Source organism: Xyrauchen texanus, chromosome 2 (assembly GCF_025860055.1).
Source record: "Xyrauchen texanus isolate HMW12.3.18 chromosome 2, RBS_HiC_50CHRs, whole genome shotgun sequence".
Taxonomy (NCBI): Eukaryota; Metazoa; Chordata; class Actinopteri; order Cypriniformes; family Catostomidae; genus Xyrauchen; species Xyrauchen texanus.
The window spans coordinates 5,641,797-5,655,407 of NC_068277.1; the positions used below are offsets into that span (position 1 = coordinate 5,641,797).

The 13,611-nt window shown below is 41.4% G+C and overlaps 1 protein-coding gene across 1 annotated transcript in view; it reads left to right on the forward strand.

Moving 5' to 3' along the window:
• Positions 1 to 13,611, forward strand: part of LOC127619352 (ankyrin-2-like) — a 132,025-nt gene that overhangs the window by 110,290 nt on the left and 8,124 nt on the right. Inside the window, exons 47-48 of the mRNA XM_052092251.1 lie at positions 12,705 to 12,788; positions 13,332 to 13,496. Coding sequence (XP_051948211.1) covers positions 12,705 to 12,788; positions 13,332 to 13,496 — 249 coding nt within the window. The remainder of the gene's footprint in view (positions 1 to 12,704; positions 12,789 to 13,331; positions 13,497 to 13,611) is intronic.

The window sequence follows — 13,611 nt, forward strand, 5'->3', positions numbered from 1 at the left end:
ACCTTAGAAGGACTTCACCTGAGTCAATAATGTCTGTCAATGAAAATAGACCACTGTCCCCTGATTCACCTGTTCCTGAGTTCACAGCATCCTCGGACTCATTTGTCACGCAAGAGTTAGGCTCTCAATCAAGTTCTCCAGAATCTGTCAGTTTGGATGACGAAAATGAATTTTGTCTGTCTGACCTTAATCCAGAGCAAAGACCAGACTCCCCTAAATCAATATCATCAGAAGTTGAGGGTAGACCACTGTCCCCTGACTCACCTGTGCCTCAATTCAGTGCATTTTTCCCTCAGAGTGCTTTGCAAGAATCAGGACATAGATCATGTTCACCTCAATCAATTTGCTCAGAAACGTCAGATTACGAGCCTTCCTTTGCAGACCCATTCGCCGTAGAACATCGTCCAAATTCCCCTGATTCAATTTTATCTGACAGTGATGAAAGACCTCTTTCCCCAGACTCCTTACCTGATTGGAGACCCATGTCACCTGAATCTGCAATGCTATTGGTCGACATTAGAGGGTCTTCTCCACAGTCAGATGGCTCCATAAATGAATGTAGGCCCCTATCTCCAGACTCACCGGTGCCACAGTATTTTCCAGCAGTTCTTGAGTCAATTCCTTTAACAGATTATAGATCCTCATCCACTGAGTCTTTATTGTCAGAGGAGGAATTTGAATTAAATGTTTTCTCCTCAGCTTTATCTTCTGAACCGACAGAATATATCAGTGAAGACCGTTTTGTATTAAGATCTTTATCACCAGACTCTCCAATACTTCAATATTATGCCTCCCATGTTGAACCAATAATGGTTACAGGTTACAGGTCGTCATCTCCTGAATCAATACTATCAGAGATAGATTTACAGACAGATGCATTTGATGACTCTGTGATTGATCTTAGAAGGACTTCACCTGAGTCAATCATATCTGTCAATGAAAATAGACCACTGTCCCCAGATTCACCTGTTCCTGAGTTCACAGCATCCTCAGACTCATTTCTCATGCCAGAGTTAGGCTCTCGATCAACTTCTCCAGAATCTGTCTGTTTGGATGACGAAAATGAATTTTGTCTGTCTGACCTTAATCCAGAGCAAAGACCAGACTCCCCTAAATCAATATCATCAGAAGTTGAGGGTAGACCACTGTCCCCTGACTCACCTGTACCTCAATTCAGTGCATTTTTCCCTCCGAGTGCTTTGCAAGAAACAGGACATCGATCATGTTCACCTCAATCAATTTGCTCAGAAACGTCAGATTACGAGCCTTCCTTTGCAGACCCATTCGTCGTAGAACATCGTCCAGATTCCCCTGATTCAGTTTTATCTGACACTGATGAAAGACCTCTTTCCCCAGACTCCTTACCTGATTGGAGACCCATGTCGCCTGAATCTGCAATGCTATTGGCCGACATTAGAGGGTCTTCTCCACAGTCAGATGGCTCCATAAATGAATGTAGGCCCCTATCTCCGGACTCACCGGTGCCACAATATTTTCCAGCAGTTCTTGAGTCAATTCCTTTAACAGATTATAGATCCTCATCCACTGAGTCTTTATTGTCAGAGGAGGAATGTGAATTAAATGTTTTCTCCTCAGCTTTATCTACTGAACTGACAGAATGTATCAGTGAAGACCGTTTTGTATTTAGATCTTTATCACCAGACTCTCCAATACCTCAATATTATGCCTCCCATTTTGAACCTATAATGGTTACAGGTTACAGGTCATCATCTCCTGAATCAATACTATCAGAGATAGATTTACAGACAGATGCATTTGATGACTCTGTGATTGATCTTAGAAGGACTTCACCTGAGTCAATCATATCTGTCAATGAAAATAAACCACTGTCCCCTGATTCACCTGTTCCTGAGTTCACAGCATCCTCAGACTCCTTTGTCATGCCAGAGTTAGGCTCTCGATCAACTTCTCCAGAATCTGTCTGTTTGGATGACAAAAATGAATTTTGTCTGTCTGACCTTAATCTAGAGCAAAGACCAGACTCTCCTAAATCAATATCATCAGAAGTTGAGGGTAGACCACTGTCCCCTGACTCACCTGTACCTCAATTCAGTGCATTTTTCCCTCCGAGTACTTTGCAAGAAACAGGACATCGATCATGTTCACCTCAATCAATTTGCTCAGAAACGTCAGATTACGAGCCTTCCTTTGCAGACCCATTCGCCGTAGAACATCGTCCAGATTCCCCTGATTCAATTTTATCTGACAGTGATGAAAGACCTCTTTCCCCAGACTCCTTACCTGATTGGAGACCCATGTCACCTGAATCTGCAATGCTATTGGCCGACATTAGAAGGGCTTCTCCACAGTCAGATGGCTCCATAAATGAATGTAGGCCCCTATCTCCAGACTCACCTGTGCCACAGTATTTTCCAGCAGTTCTTGAGTCAATTCCTTTAAAAGATTATAGATCCTCATCCACTGAGTCTCTATTATCAGAGGAGGAATATGAACTAAATGGTTTCACCTCAGCTCCATCTCCAGAACCAGCTGAATATATAAATGAGCACAGATCTGAGTTTAGATCTTTATCACCAGACTCTCCAATACCTCAATATTATGCCTCCCATTTTGAACCTATAATGGTTACAGGTTACAGGTCATCATCTCCTGAATCAATACTATCAGAGATAGATTTACAGACAGATGCATTTGATGACTCTGTGATTGATCTTAGAAGGACTTCACCTGAGTCAATCATATCTGTCAATGAAAATAGACCACTGTCCCCTGATTCACCTGTTCCTGAGTTCACAGCATCCTCAGACTCCTTTGTCATGCCAGAGTTAGGCTCTCGATCAACTTCTCCAGAATCTGTCTGTTTGGATGACGAAAATGAATTTTGTCTGTCTGACCTTAATCCAGAGCAAAGACCAGACTCTCCTAAATCAATATCATCAGAAGTTGAGGGTAGACCACTGTCCCCTGACTCACCTGTACCTCAATTCAGTGCATTTTTCCCTCCGAGTACTTTGCAAGAAACAGGACATCGATCATGTTCACCTCAATCAATTTGCTCAGAAACGTCAGATTACGAGCCTTCCTTTGCAGACCCATTCGCCGTAGAACATCGTCCAGATTCCCCTGATTCAATTTTATCTGACAGTGATGAAAGACCTCTTTCCCCAGACTCCTTACCTGATTGGAGACCCATGTCACCTGAATCTGCAATGCTATTGGCCGACATTAGAGGGTCTTCTCCACAGTCAGATGGCTCCATAAATGAATGTAGGCCCCTATCTCCAGACTCACCTGTGCCACAGTATTTTCCAACATTTCTTGAGTCAATTCCTTTAACAGATTATAGGTCCTCATCCACTGAGTCTTCATTGTCAGAGGAGGAATATGAATTAAACGTTTTCTCCTTAGCTTTATCTTCTGAACCAGCTGAATATATAAATGAGCACAGATCTGAGATTAGATCTTTATCACCATATTCTCCAATACCTCAATATTACACTTCCCATTTTGAACCAATAATGGTTACAGGTTACAGGTCGTCATCTCCTGAATCAGTACTATCAGATATAGATTTACAGACAGATGCATTTGATGACTCTGTGATTGATCTTAGAAGGACTTCACCTGAGTCAATCATATCTGTCAATGAAAATAGACCACTGTCCCCAGATTCACCTGTTCCTGAGTTCACAGCATCCTCAGACTCATTTGTCATGCCAGAGTTAGGCTCTCGATCAACTTCTCCAGAATCTGTCTGTTTGGATGACGAAAATGAATTTTGTCTGTCTGGCCTTAATCCAGAGCAAAGACCAGACTCCCCTAGATCAATATCATCAGAAGTTGAGGGTAGACCACTGTCCCCTGACTCACCTGTACCTCAATTCAGTGCATTTTTCCCTCCGAGTGCTTTGCAAGAAACAGGACATCGATCATGTTCACCTCAATCAATTTGCTCAGAAACGTCAGATTATGAGCCTTCCTTTGCAGACCCATTCACCGTAGAACATCGTCCAGATTCCCCTGATTCAGTTTTATCTGACAGTGATGAAAGACCTCTTTCCCCAGACTCCTTACCTGATTGGAGACCCATGTCACCTGAATCTGCAATGCTATTGGCCGACATTAGAGGGGCTTCTCCACAGTCAGATGGCTCCATAAATGAATGTAGGCCCCTATCTCCAGACTCACCGGTGCCACAATATTTTCCAGCAGTTCTTGAGTCAATTCCTTTAACAGATTATAGATCCTCATCCACTGAGTCTTTATTGTCAGAGGAGGAATGTGAATTAAATGTTTTCTCCTCAGCTTTATCTACTGAACTGACAGAATATATCAGTGAAGACCGTTTTGTATTTAGATCTTTATCACCAGACTCTCCAATACCTCAATATTATGCCTCCCATTTTGAACCTATAATGGTTACAGGTTACAGGTCATCATCTCCTGAATCAATACTATCAGAGATAGATTTACAGACAGATGCATTTGATGACTCTGTGATTGATCTTAGAAGGACTTCACCTGAGTCAATCATATCTGTCAATGAAAATAGACCACTGTCCCCAGATTCACCTGTTCCTGAGTTCACAGCATCCTCAGACTCATTTGTCATGCCAGAGTTAGGCTCTCGATCAACTTCTCCAGAATCTGTCTGTTTGGATGACGAAAATGAATTTTGTCTGTCTGGCCTTAATCCAGAGCAAAGACCAGACTCCCCTAGATCAATATCATCAGAAGTTGAGGGTAGACCACTGTCCCCTGACTCACCTGTACCTCAATTCAGTGCATTTTTCCCTCCGAGTGCTTTGCAAGAAACAGGACATCGATCATGTTCACCTCAATCAATTTGCTCAGAAACGTCAGATTATGAGCCTTCCTTTGCCGACCCATTCACCGTAGAACATCGTCCAGATTCCCCTGATTCAATTTTATCTGACAGTGATGAAAGACCTCTTTCCCCAGACTCCTTACCTGATTGGAGACCCATGTCACCTGAATCTGCAATGCTATTGGCCGACATTAGAGGGTCTTCTCCACAGTCAGATGGCTCCATAAATGAATGTAGGCCCCTATCTCCAGACTCACCTGTGCCACAATATTTTCCAGCAGTTCTTGAGTCAATTCCTTTAACAGATTATAGGTCCTCATCCACTGAGTCTTTATTGTCAGAGGAGGAATATGAATTAAACGTTTTCTCCTCAGCTTTATCTTCTGAACCAGCTGAATATATAAATGAGCACAGATCTGAGATTAGATCTTTATCACCAGATTCTCCAATACCTCAATATTACACTTCCCATTTTGAACCAATAATGGTTACAGGTTACAGGTCGTCATCTCCTGAATCAATACTATCAGATATAGATTTACAGACAGATGCATTTGATGACTCTGTGATTGATCTTAGAAGGACTTCACCTGAGTCAATCATATCTGTCAATGAAAATAGACCATTGTCCCCTGATTCACCTGTTCCTGAGTTCACAGCATCCTCAGACTCATTTGTCATGCCAGAGTTAGGCTCTCGATCAACTTCTCCAGAATCTGTCTGTTTGGATGACGAAAATGAATTTTGTCTGTCTGGCCTTAATCCAGAGCAAAGACCAGACTCCCCTAAATCAATATCATCAGAAGTTGAGGGTAGACCACTGTCCCCTGACTCACCTGTACCTCAATTCAGTGCATTTTTCCCTCCGAGTGCTTTGCAAGAAACAGGACATCGATCATGTTCACCTCAATCAATTTGCTCAGAAACGTCAGATTATGAGCCTTCCTTTGCAGACCCATTCGCCGTAGAACATCGTCCAGATTCCCCTGATTCAATTTTATCTGACAGTGATGAAAGACCTCTTTCCCCAGACTCCTTACCTGATTGGAGACCCATGTCACCTGAATCTGCAATGTTATTAGCCAACATTAGAGGGGCTTCTCCACAGTCAGATGGCTCCATAAATGAATGTAGGCCCCTATCTCCAGACTCACCTGTGCCACAGTATTTTCCAGCAGTTCTTGAGTCAATTCCTTTAACAGATTATAGATCCTCATCCACTGAGTCTTTATTATCAGAGGAGGAATATGAACTAAATGTTTTCTCTTCAGCTTTATCTCCTGATCCAACAGAATATATCAGTGAAGACAGTTTTGTATTAAGATCTTTATCAGCAGACTCTCCAATACCTCAATATTATGCCTCCCATTTTGAACCAATAATGGTTACAGGTTACAGGTCGTCATCTACTGAATCAATACTATCAGAGATAGATTTACAGACAGATGCATTTGATGACTCTGTGATTGATCTTAGAAGGACTTCACCTGAGTCAATCATATCTGTCAATGAAAATAGACCATTGTCCCCGGATTCACCTGTTCCTGAGTTCACAGCATCCTCAGACTCATTTGTCATGCCAGAGTTAGGCTCTCGATCAACTTCTCCAGAATCTGTCTGTTTGGATGACGAAAATGAATTTTGTCTGTCTGGCCTTAATCCAGAGCAAAGACCAGACTCCCCTAAATCAATATCATCAGAGGTTGAGGGTAGACCACTGTCCCCTGACTCACCTGTACCTCAATTCAGTGCATTTTTCCCTCAGAGTGCTTTGCAAGAATCAGGACATAGATCATGTTCACCTCAATCAATTTGCTCAGAAACGTCAGATTACGAGCCTTCCTTTGCAGACCCATTCGTCGTAGAACATCGTCCAGATTCCCCTGATTCAATTTTATCTGACACTGATGAAAGACCTCTTTCCCCAGACTCCTTACCTGATTGGAGACCCATGTCACCTGAATCTGCAATGTTATTAGCCAACATTAGAGGGTCTTCTCCACAGTCAGATGGCTCCATAAATGAATGTAGGCCCCTATCTCCAGACTCACCTGTGCCACAGTATTTTCCAACAGTTCTTGAGTCAATTCCTTTAACAGATTGTAGGTCCTCATCCACTGAGTCTTTATTGTCAGAGGAGGAATATGAACTAAATGTTTTCTCTTCAGCTTTATCTCCTGATCCAACAGAATATATCAGTGAAGACAGTTTTGTATTAAGATCTTTATCAGCAGACTCTCCAATACCTCAATATTATGCCTCCCATTTTGAACCTATTATGGTAACAGGTTACAGGTCGTCATCTACTGAATCAATACTGTCAGATATAGATTTACAGACAGATGCATTTGATGACTCTGTGATTGATCTTAGAAGGACTTCACCTGAGTCAATCATATCTGTCAATGAAAATAGACCATTGTCCCCTGATTCACCTGTTCCTGAGTTCACAGCATCCTCAGACTCATTTGTCACGCAAGAGTTAGGCTCTCGATCAACTTCTCCAGAATCTGTCTGTTTGGATGACGAAAATGAATTTTGTCTGTCTGACCTTAATCCAGAGCAAAGACCAGACTCCCCTAAATCATTATCATCAGAGGTTGAGGGTAGACCACTGTCCCCTGACTCACCTGTACCTCAATTCAGTGCATTTTTCCCTCCGAGTGCTTTGCAAGAATCAGGACACAGATCATGTTCACCTCAATCAATTTGCTCAGAAACGTCAGATTACGAGCCTTCCTTTGCAGACCCATTCGTCGTAGAACATCGTCCACATTCCCCTGATTCAATTTTATCTGACACTGATGAAAGACCTCTTTCCCCAGACTCCTTACCTGATTGGAGACCCATGTCACCTGAATCTGCAATGCTATTGGCCGACATTAGAGGGGCTTCTCCACAGTCAGATGGCTCCATAAATGAATGTAGGCCCCTATCTCCAGACTCACCGGTGCCACAATATTTTCCAGCAGTTCTTGAGTCAATTCCTTTAACAGATTATAATAGATCCTCATCCACTGAGTCTTTATTATCAGAGGAGGAATATGAACTAAATAGTTTCACCTCAGCTCCATCTCCAGAACCAGCTGAATATATAAATGAGCACAGATCTGAGATTAGATCTTTATCACCAGACTCTCCAATACCTCAATATTACACTTCCCATTTTGAACCTGTAATGGTTACAGGTTACAGATCGTCATCTCCTGAATCAATACTATCAGATATAGATTTACAGACAGATGCATTTGATGACTCTGTGATTGATCTTAGAAGGTCTTCATTTGAGTCATTGGAGGAGTGTAGACCATTATCTCCAGACTCACCTGTTCCACAGTTTTCTTGTAACCATGAAAGAGCATCGTTAAACATATACCGATCAGAGTCTTTTGAGTCACTTACATCAGAAGCAGACATTGAGCTTTGGGTTTTTGGATCTCAAGCTACTGACCAGAGACCCTCATCACCTAATTCAGTAATATCCTTAAATGAAAATAGTAAATTATCACCAGACTCACCCATTTCTGACTTTGAATCATTAATTTGTGTAAATGTCACTCAAGGAGCCACATATAGATCATCCTCCCTAGAATCTATTCCATTCGATGAAGAGTTTGACATGGCAAGCTTTGTATCTGAGGACATTACAATGGCTGAAAACAGACCTTTATCTCCCGAATCAGGTGAACCATCTCCCGTTGATCGATATTGTATACAAATAGAAAATAAGCTAACTGTAAATCCAAGTCAACAATCACTACATGACCAGGAAGTATCTGAGACTGTTATACATCTGCCATTGCATGAGACTCTCAGAATGGTGCCTCAATATAAGCTTGTGTACAAAGCTGTTCCTTTAGCATTAATATCCCAATTGTATGATCCTCAATACAAAGGTGAAACTTTCTGTTTAAAGCCAGGTGTGTTTGAGTATACTGGATGTAGAATGGAGATAAAGACCCCTCTCTCTTCTCCTGAAATTCCACCAAATTATGCAAGTACTCTACAAAGCGATACTGAAATCCCCAGCTGTGATATATCAGGTTGTGAAAAAACATCTTTCTCGCATGCTATTAGGCAAACAGCACGTACCGTTTCACAGGAATCACATGTGCAAGCAGAATCCTTTGATTTATTTGAAGAAAACCGAGGACTTTCTCCTGATTCTCTTTCTGAAGGTACAGTTTTATTTGAATGTCTTATGCAAATCTCAGATAGCAGAGCATCCTCGCCAGAATCATTTACATCTGTGAATGAATATAGGCAACTGTCTCCTGATTCACCTATTCCTGAGCACAGGCCTTTATTAACAGGAGCGAAGTTTTATGCTGAAAGTCGACCCTCGTCTCCGGAGACTATATTTTCAGTTAACGAATTTCAGAGACTTTCACCTGACTCGCCTATACCTGAATACTCAACACCATCACCAGTTCCAATTGAACACCGATCTGAAACTAAACCACTGTCCCTTTTACAGTTTAATGGTCAGAGTTCTGATTTGGGCTCAGTGGATCCTGAATACTGGTCCTCATGGCATCCATTGCCAGAATGGACAGTATTTGAATCCAGACCTTTATCGCCTCTCTCTAATATTTCAGACACTTCTTCTCGATCTTTATCACCCCAGTCCTTCTATTTTGAATCAGAATTGAGGTATCCATCCCCTGAAGCAGCACCTTTAGAAACCGAACTAACAGAAACCATTTCTCCAGAACCTTTCATTTTAGAGACATTTGAACCTGAATATGAAGATTATGTTGATTATATGAGTCGGTTGTCAATCCATGATTCTGAAGGCATTGTGGAAGATGTGCTTTCCCTTTCCAAAACTGATGCTTTGCTGAATCAAGTGATATTTGAAGAGTGTAGTGCACAAACTAAATATCTGCCCAAAATTTTGGCTATTCCTGAAACTAAAATAATGTCCCAATCCAAAGTGGAGATAAAGCCAATGTCATCGGATGAACGAGCCTCAGAGCCAAGACCAGAGGAAATGAAAAGTGCAACAAAGGCAGTTGCTTACTGTTTAGAAAAGGATGCATACATGGCAACAGGTGCATCTGCAAGCAAAGAGACTAGTGAAGGCCAAGTAATCCTTAGAAGAGATGAGAGACACATGGAAAAACAACATGAAGAATCAAACAAACCAGCCCCACAAGAGTCTCAGGAAAGGGTAAGAAGTTGAGCATGCAGCTCTGAATTTTTAACCCAAAAGGAATGCAGTGTCAGATCTGCCTTGAAACATGGACTGATTTTTACTATTCTGGATCTACTAACACCTCAAGACTGAATGGATAACTTCGGAGGAGTGTGTAGTTTTAAAGAAAATTGCTGACTAATTCACAGCCTCTAAAAGTTTTGATGTCTATTTTTTAATCTGCATGGTTTGTAATGGGCATTCTTCCTTCTCAACTGCATTTTTAAAGTTTTCAAAGATTTGCATCAGATTTTAATGCATGTTATTTTTATAATTCTGTGCAACAAACTAGATTACATTTCTTTGTTTTATGTAATACAAATGGGAGGAAAACATTGTTTAATTTCCTTTCATTTTGTACAGGAAAGTGCCTCAAAGATGGCAATTCATTTAGAGCCTCAAGAGACAGATTTAGGTGTAAGGCAACGAGATGCATCATCCATGATTTCAAAAATCACAGCTTTCTCAGAGGAGAACTCATTAGACCATACAATAACCATACATGACAGTAAGACGATAATTTTAGAACATCAACAGAAGTTAATAGCCTCCTCGTTGACCAGTGAATCATCGAAAGATTCAGATCCAAGCGTCACCACTAAGATACCTGAGGAGACATTTGCATTTGAGGCCCACAAATCCAATGAATCTCCTCATCCATTACCAGATGAACCAAGGGCATCCACTGGATCACAGGAATTGCATTCTTTTCAGTTTCATCTCCAAGACTCTCACAGAAGTGTAACACCAAATTTAACTGCTTCCTCTCAACTGAGTTTGAGTCTCGAATCACCTGATTACAGACATTTGCTCTCAGGATCCATCAATATACCATCAACAGGCACTCCGGTGTCACCCACTGATTTAAATCCAATATCTCATGTATATAGCACATCCTCCCCTGATCAAGAGCTCTCTCCAGAGTCCCGTGAGTCAGCTGCAGGGATTGTCCAAATGTCCCCTGGCTTCAAGTATACACTCTCTGAAATTGAACAGACATTAACATCATTTGGGGGTGAAAAACCTGAATCAAGTTTAGTTTTTCCAGGAACGTATCCTCTTGTACCTGCATTGACACCTCGTTCTCTGGAAGTGACTCAAGAGCTCAAAGCCTCTAAATTGCCTACAAGACTGACCGATGACCAGAAGCAGTTAGATGCCAGTACCGCTATAGATGTTGACTCTCCACTTCACAGCGTCTATCTTAAAGCCAGGCCAAGACCTGTTCATGCAGATAGCACAGATGTTGAGTCAGATGTTGAGTTTTTTGATTGCCTTCAAACGTTTTCGGACACGTCAGAGCCAGAGCTTGGATCAGCAGAGCTTTTAGATGTTCCTCAAATAGTTTACCAAGTTGAGGAACCACCATCTTTACCAAGCAGCCCAGAGAACCTGACAGATATTACTAAGCTTAGAGAATACTCCCAGTTAAAAAAAGATGATCGGCCCCTGTCCTGGGGCAGCGAGGACCTTGATTTGCCCCTGATTCTTGAGCCAGAGGATGAATATACTGGTGAGGAGAAAGCTTATGCTTACGGTTATGCAGGTGATCATTCATTTGCTGAAGAGCTGCCTCCAAGGGAGGGAGCACAGTATGACGACGATGATGATGATTCTCTAGGGAGGGTAAGCTGTTTAGCATGAGCACTCTGTTGACCTTTGCATCGTGTGCTCAGTTTCTTCAGAAACGTGTTATATTCCCCTGACCTGAGCTAACAAGTTGACTTAAACACATTTAAGATAAAGAATGATGACTAATCATTGCTTATATGGGTACACCCCAGTTGTTGCATTTACCTTGGCGTGCTTTAAGTACATTTTGTCCAATTGCTTGATTTTGCACTTTACATCCAACCCATTTTTCTTGACCGCAGGATTTCCAGCAGTGTCGTCTTTTCATTCTCATTAACCTTTCATTTCATCTAATATTTTGCTAGCATCAAAAGCTGTTTAATCAGATGTAGAGAAGAAGAAAAACTAACTGTAGCAATGGTAACACACTGCTGAAAACAACAGTTTTTATTAAAAGGGAAAAATGAACTTGGCATTGGTTTTGCATGGTGTGACGTGCAAGTACATGATATATACTGTAGTACCGAAGACATACACCCTCACTGCATCTCTGCTGAATCTTAGGAGATAGCTGAGGAACTAGGTTTGCTGTCTGATAGTTCAGAGGAGGAGGTGTTGACCACCAGGGTGGTGCGACGCAGAGTTGTAATTCAGGTACTTGTTTCGGATGTGCGGCCTGGTGCCATTGGTTCCCCCTTTCCATGTTTTGGTGTGATATTATCTAATGTTGCGATATGCATTACAGTTGGAGGTAAAATAAAGAAAACAAGTATACTTTCATATAATATTTAATTTCACTACATAAAAGTTATTGTATAGTATTTGTTCTTTACATTTTGATTTTCTTCCAGGCTTTCTTCCGTTAATAATTTAATCTCATAGTTAGAGTAAAAAAAACATATTTAAATATGAATCATATGTGTGCATTTATGTATGATTAATTAAATAAGAATAAAAGTGAAACAACTTGTCTGCGTAGATCATTTTCATATACATCTTACAGTTAACATTGTGGATTGTGGAGAATGTGTGTATTGAACACTTACTGTGTGATCCGCACAATGAAGCCACTTGCATATCCTGCGATATACGCAACATCATGGAGACTTTTGCTGTCTTTTTTAGGGAGATGAGATGCCTGAAATCCCTCCTCAGACAGTCACAGAAGAGCAATACACTGACCAGCATGGAAACATGGTGATCAAAAAGGTAAATCCTTTAGCTTAGCTGAGTTTCTTTACGATGCTACTTACATTAAATATACATGTATGCATTTGACAGATGCTGTTAACCAAAGCGACTTACAGAGCACTTATTACAGGGACAATCCCCCCAGAGCAACCTGGAGTTAAGTGTCTTGCTCAAGGACACAATGGTGGTGGCTGTGGGGTTCGAACCAATGACCTTCTGATTAACAGTTGTGTGCATTAGCCCACTACGCCACCACCACTCTCATACTTCATGCCCATATTTGTCGTGCAATGGCTCCAGAGCCTAAAAAGTTTTCTCAATTGTTCTAGGCAGCATGTTAAGGCATCATGATGCAAAAACTGCAACATAATAAGATACATCGATTTGTCCGAATTATATCGCAGCACCGCATATGTCCTTTGGCATAGGAGGCGGGGTTGCTGCCTATGTAGGGCATATCAAATCGGACACTTAATGTTCCATTTTAGTCATGATGTATTCTGAATGTGTTCTGTTTACATAGACAAGCCTAATACAACTTGTGTCGTTTCCTCCACGCAGATAACAAGAAAAGTGATCCGTAAGTATGTGTCAGCAGATGGAGTAGAGAGAGAGGAAGTGATGGTGGAGGGACCTCAGCAAGAAGGTGTCCATGTGGATGAAGCTGACGGGTTCTCTAAAGTGCTCAAAAGGACAGTGGTGCGGAGCGGGGGAGATCAGACTGAGGTGCGTTAGTGTGAACAACTGTCATGGATATTTGTTTTAATATACCCTACATCTACTTATTCTTTATTATACAATGTTTACAGATCTTTGAATTATAGTAATTGAAAACGATATT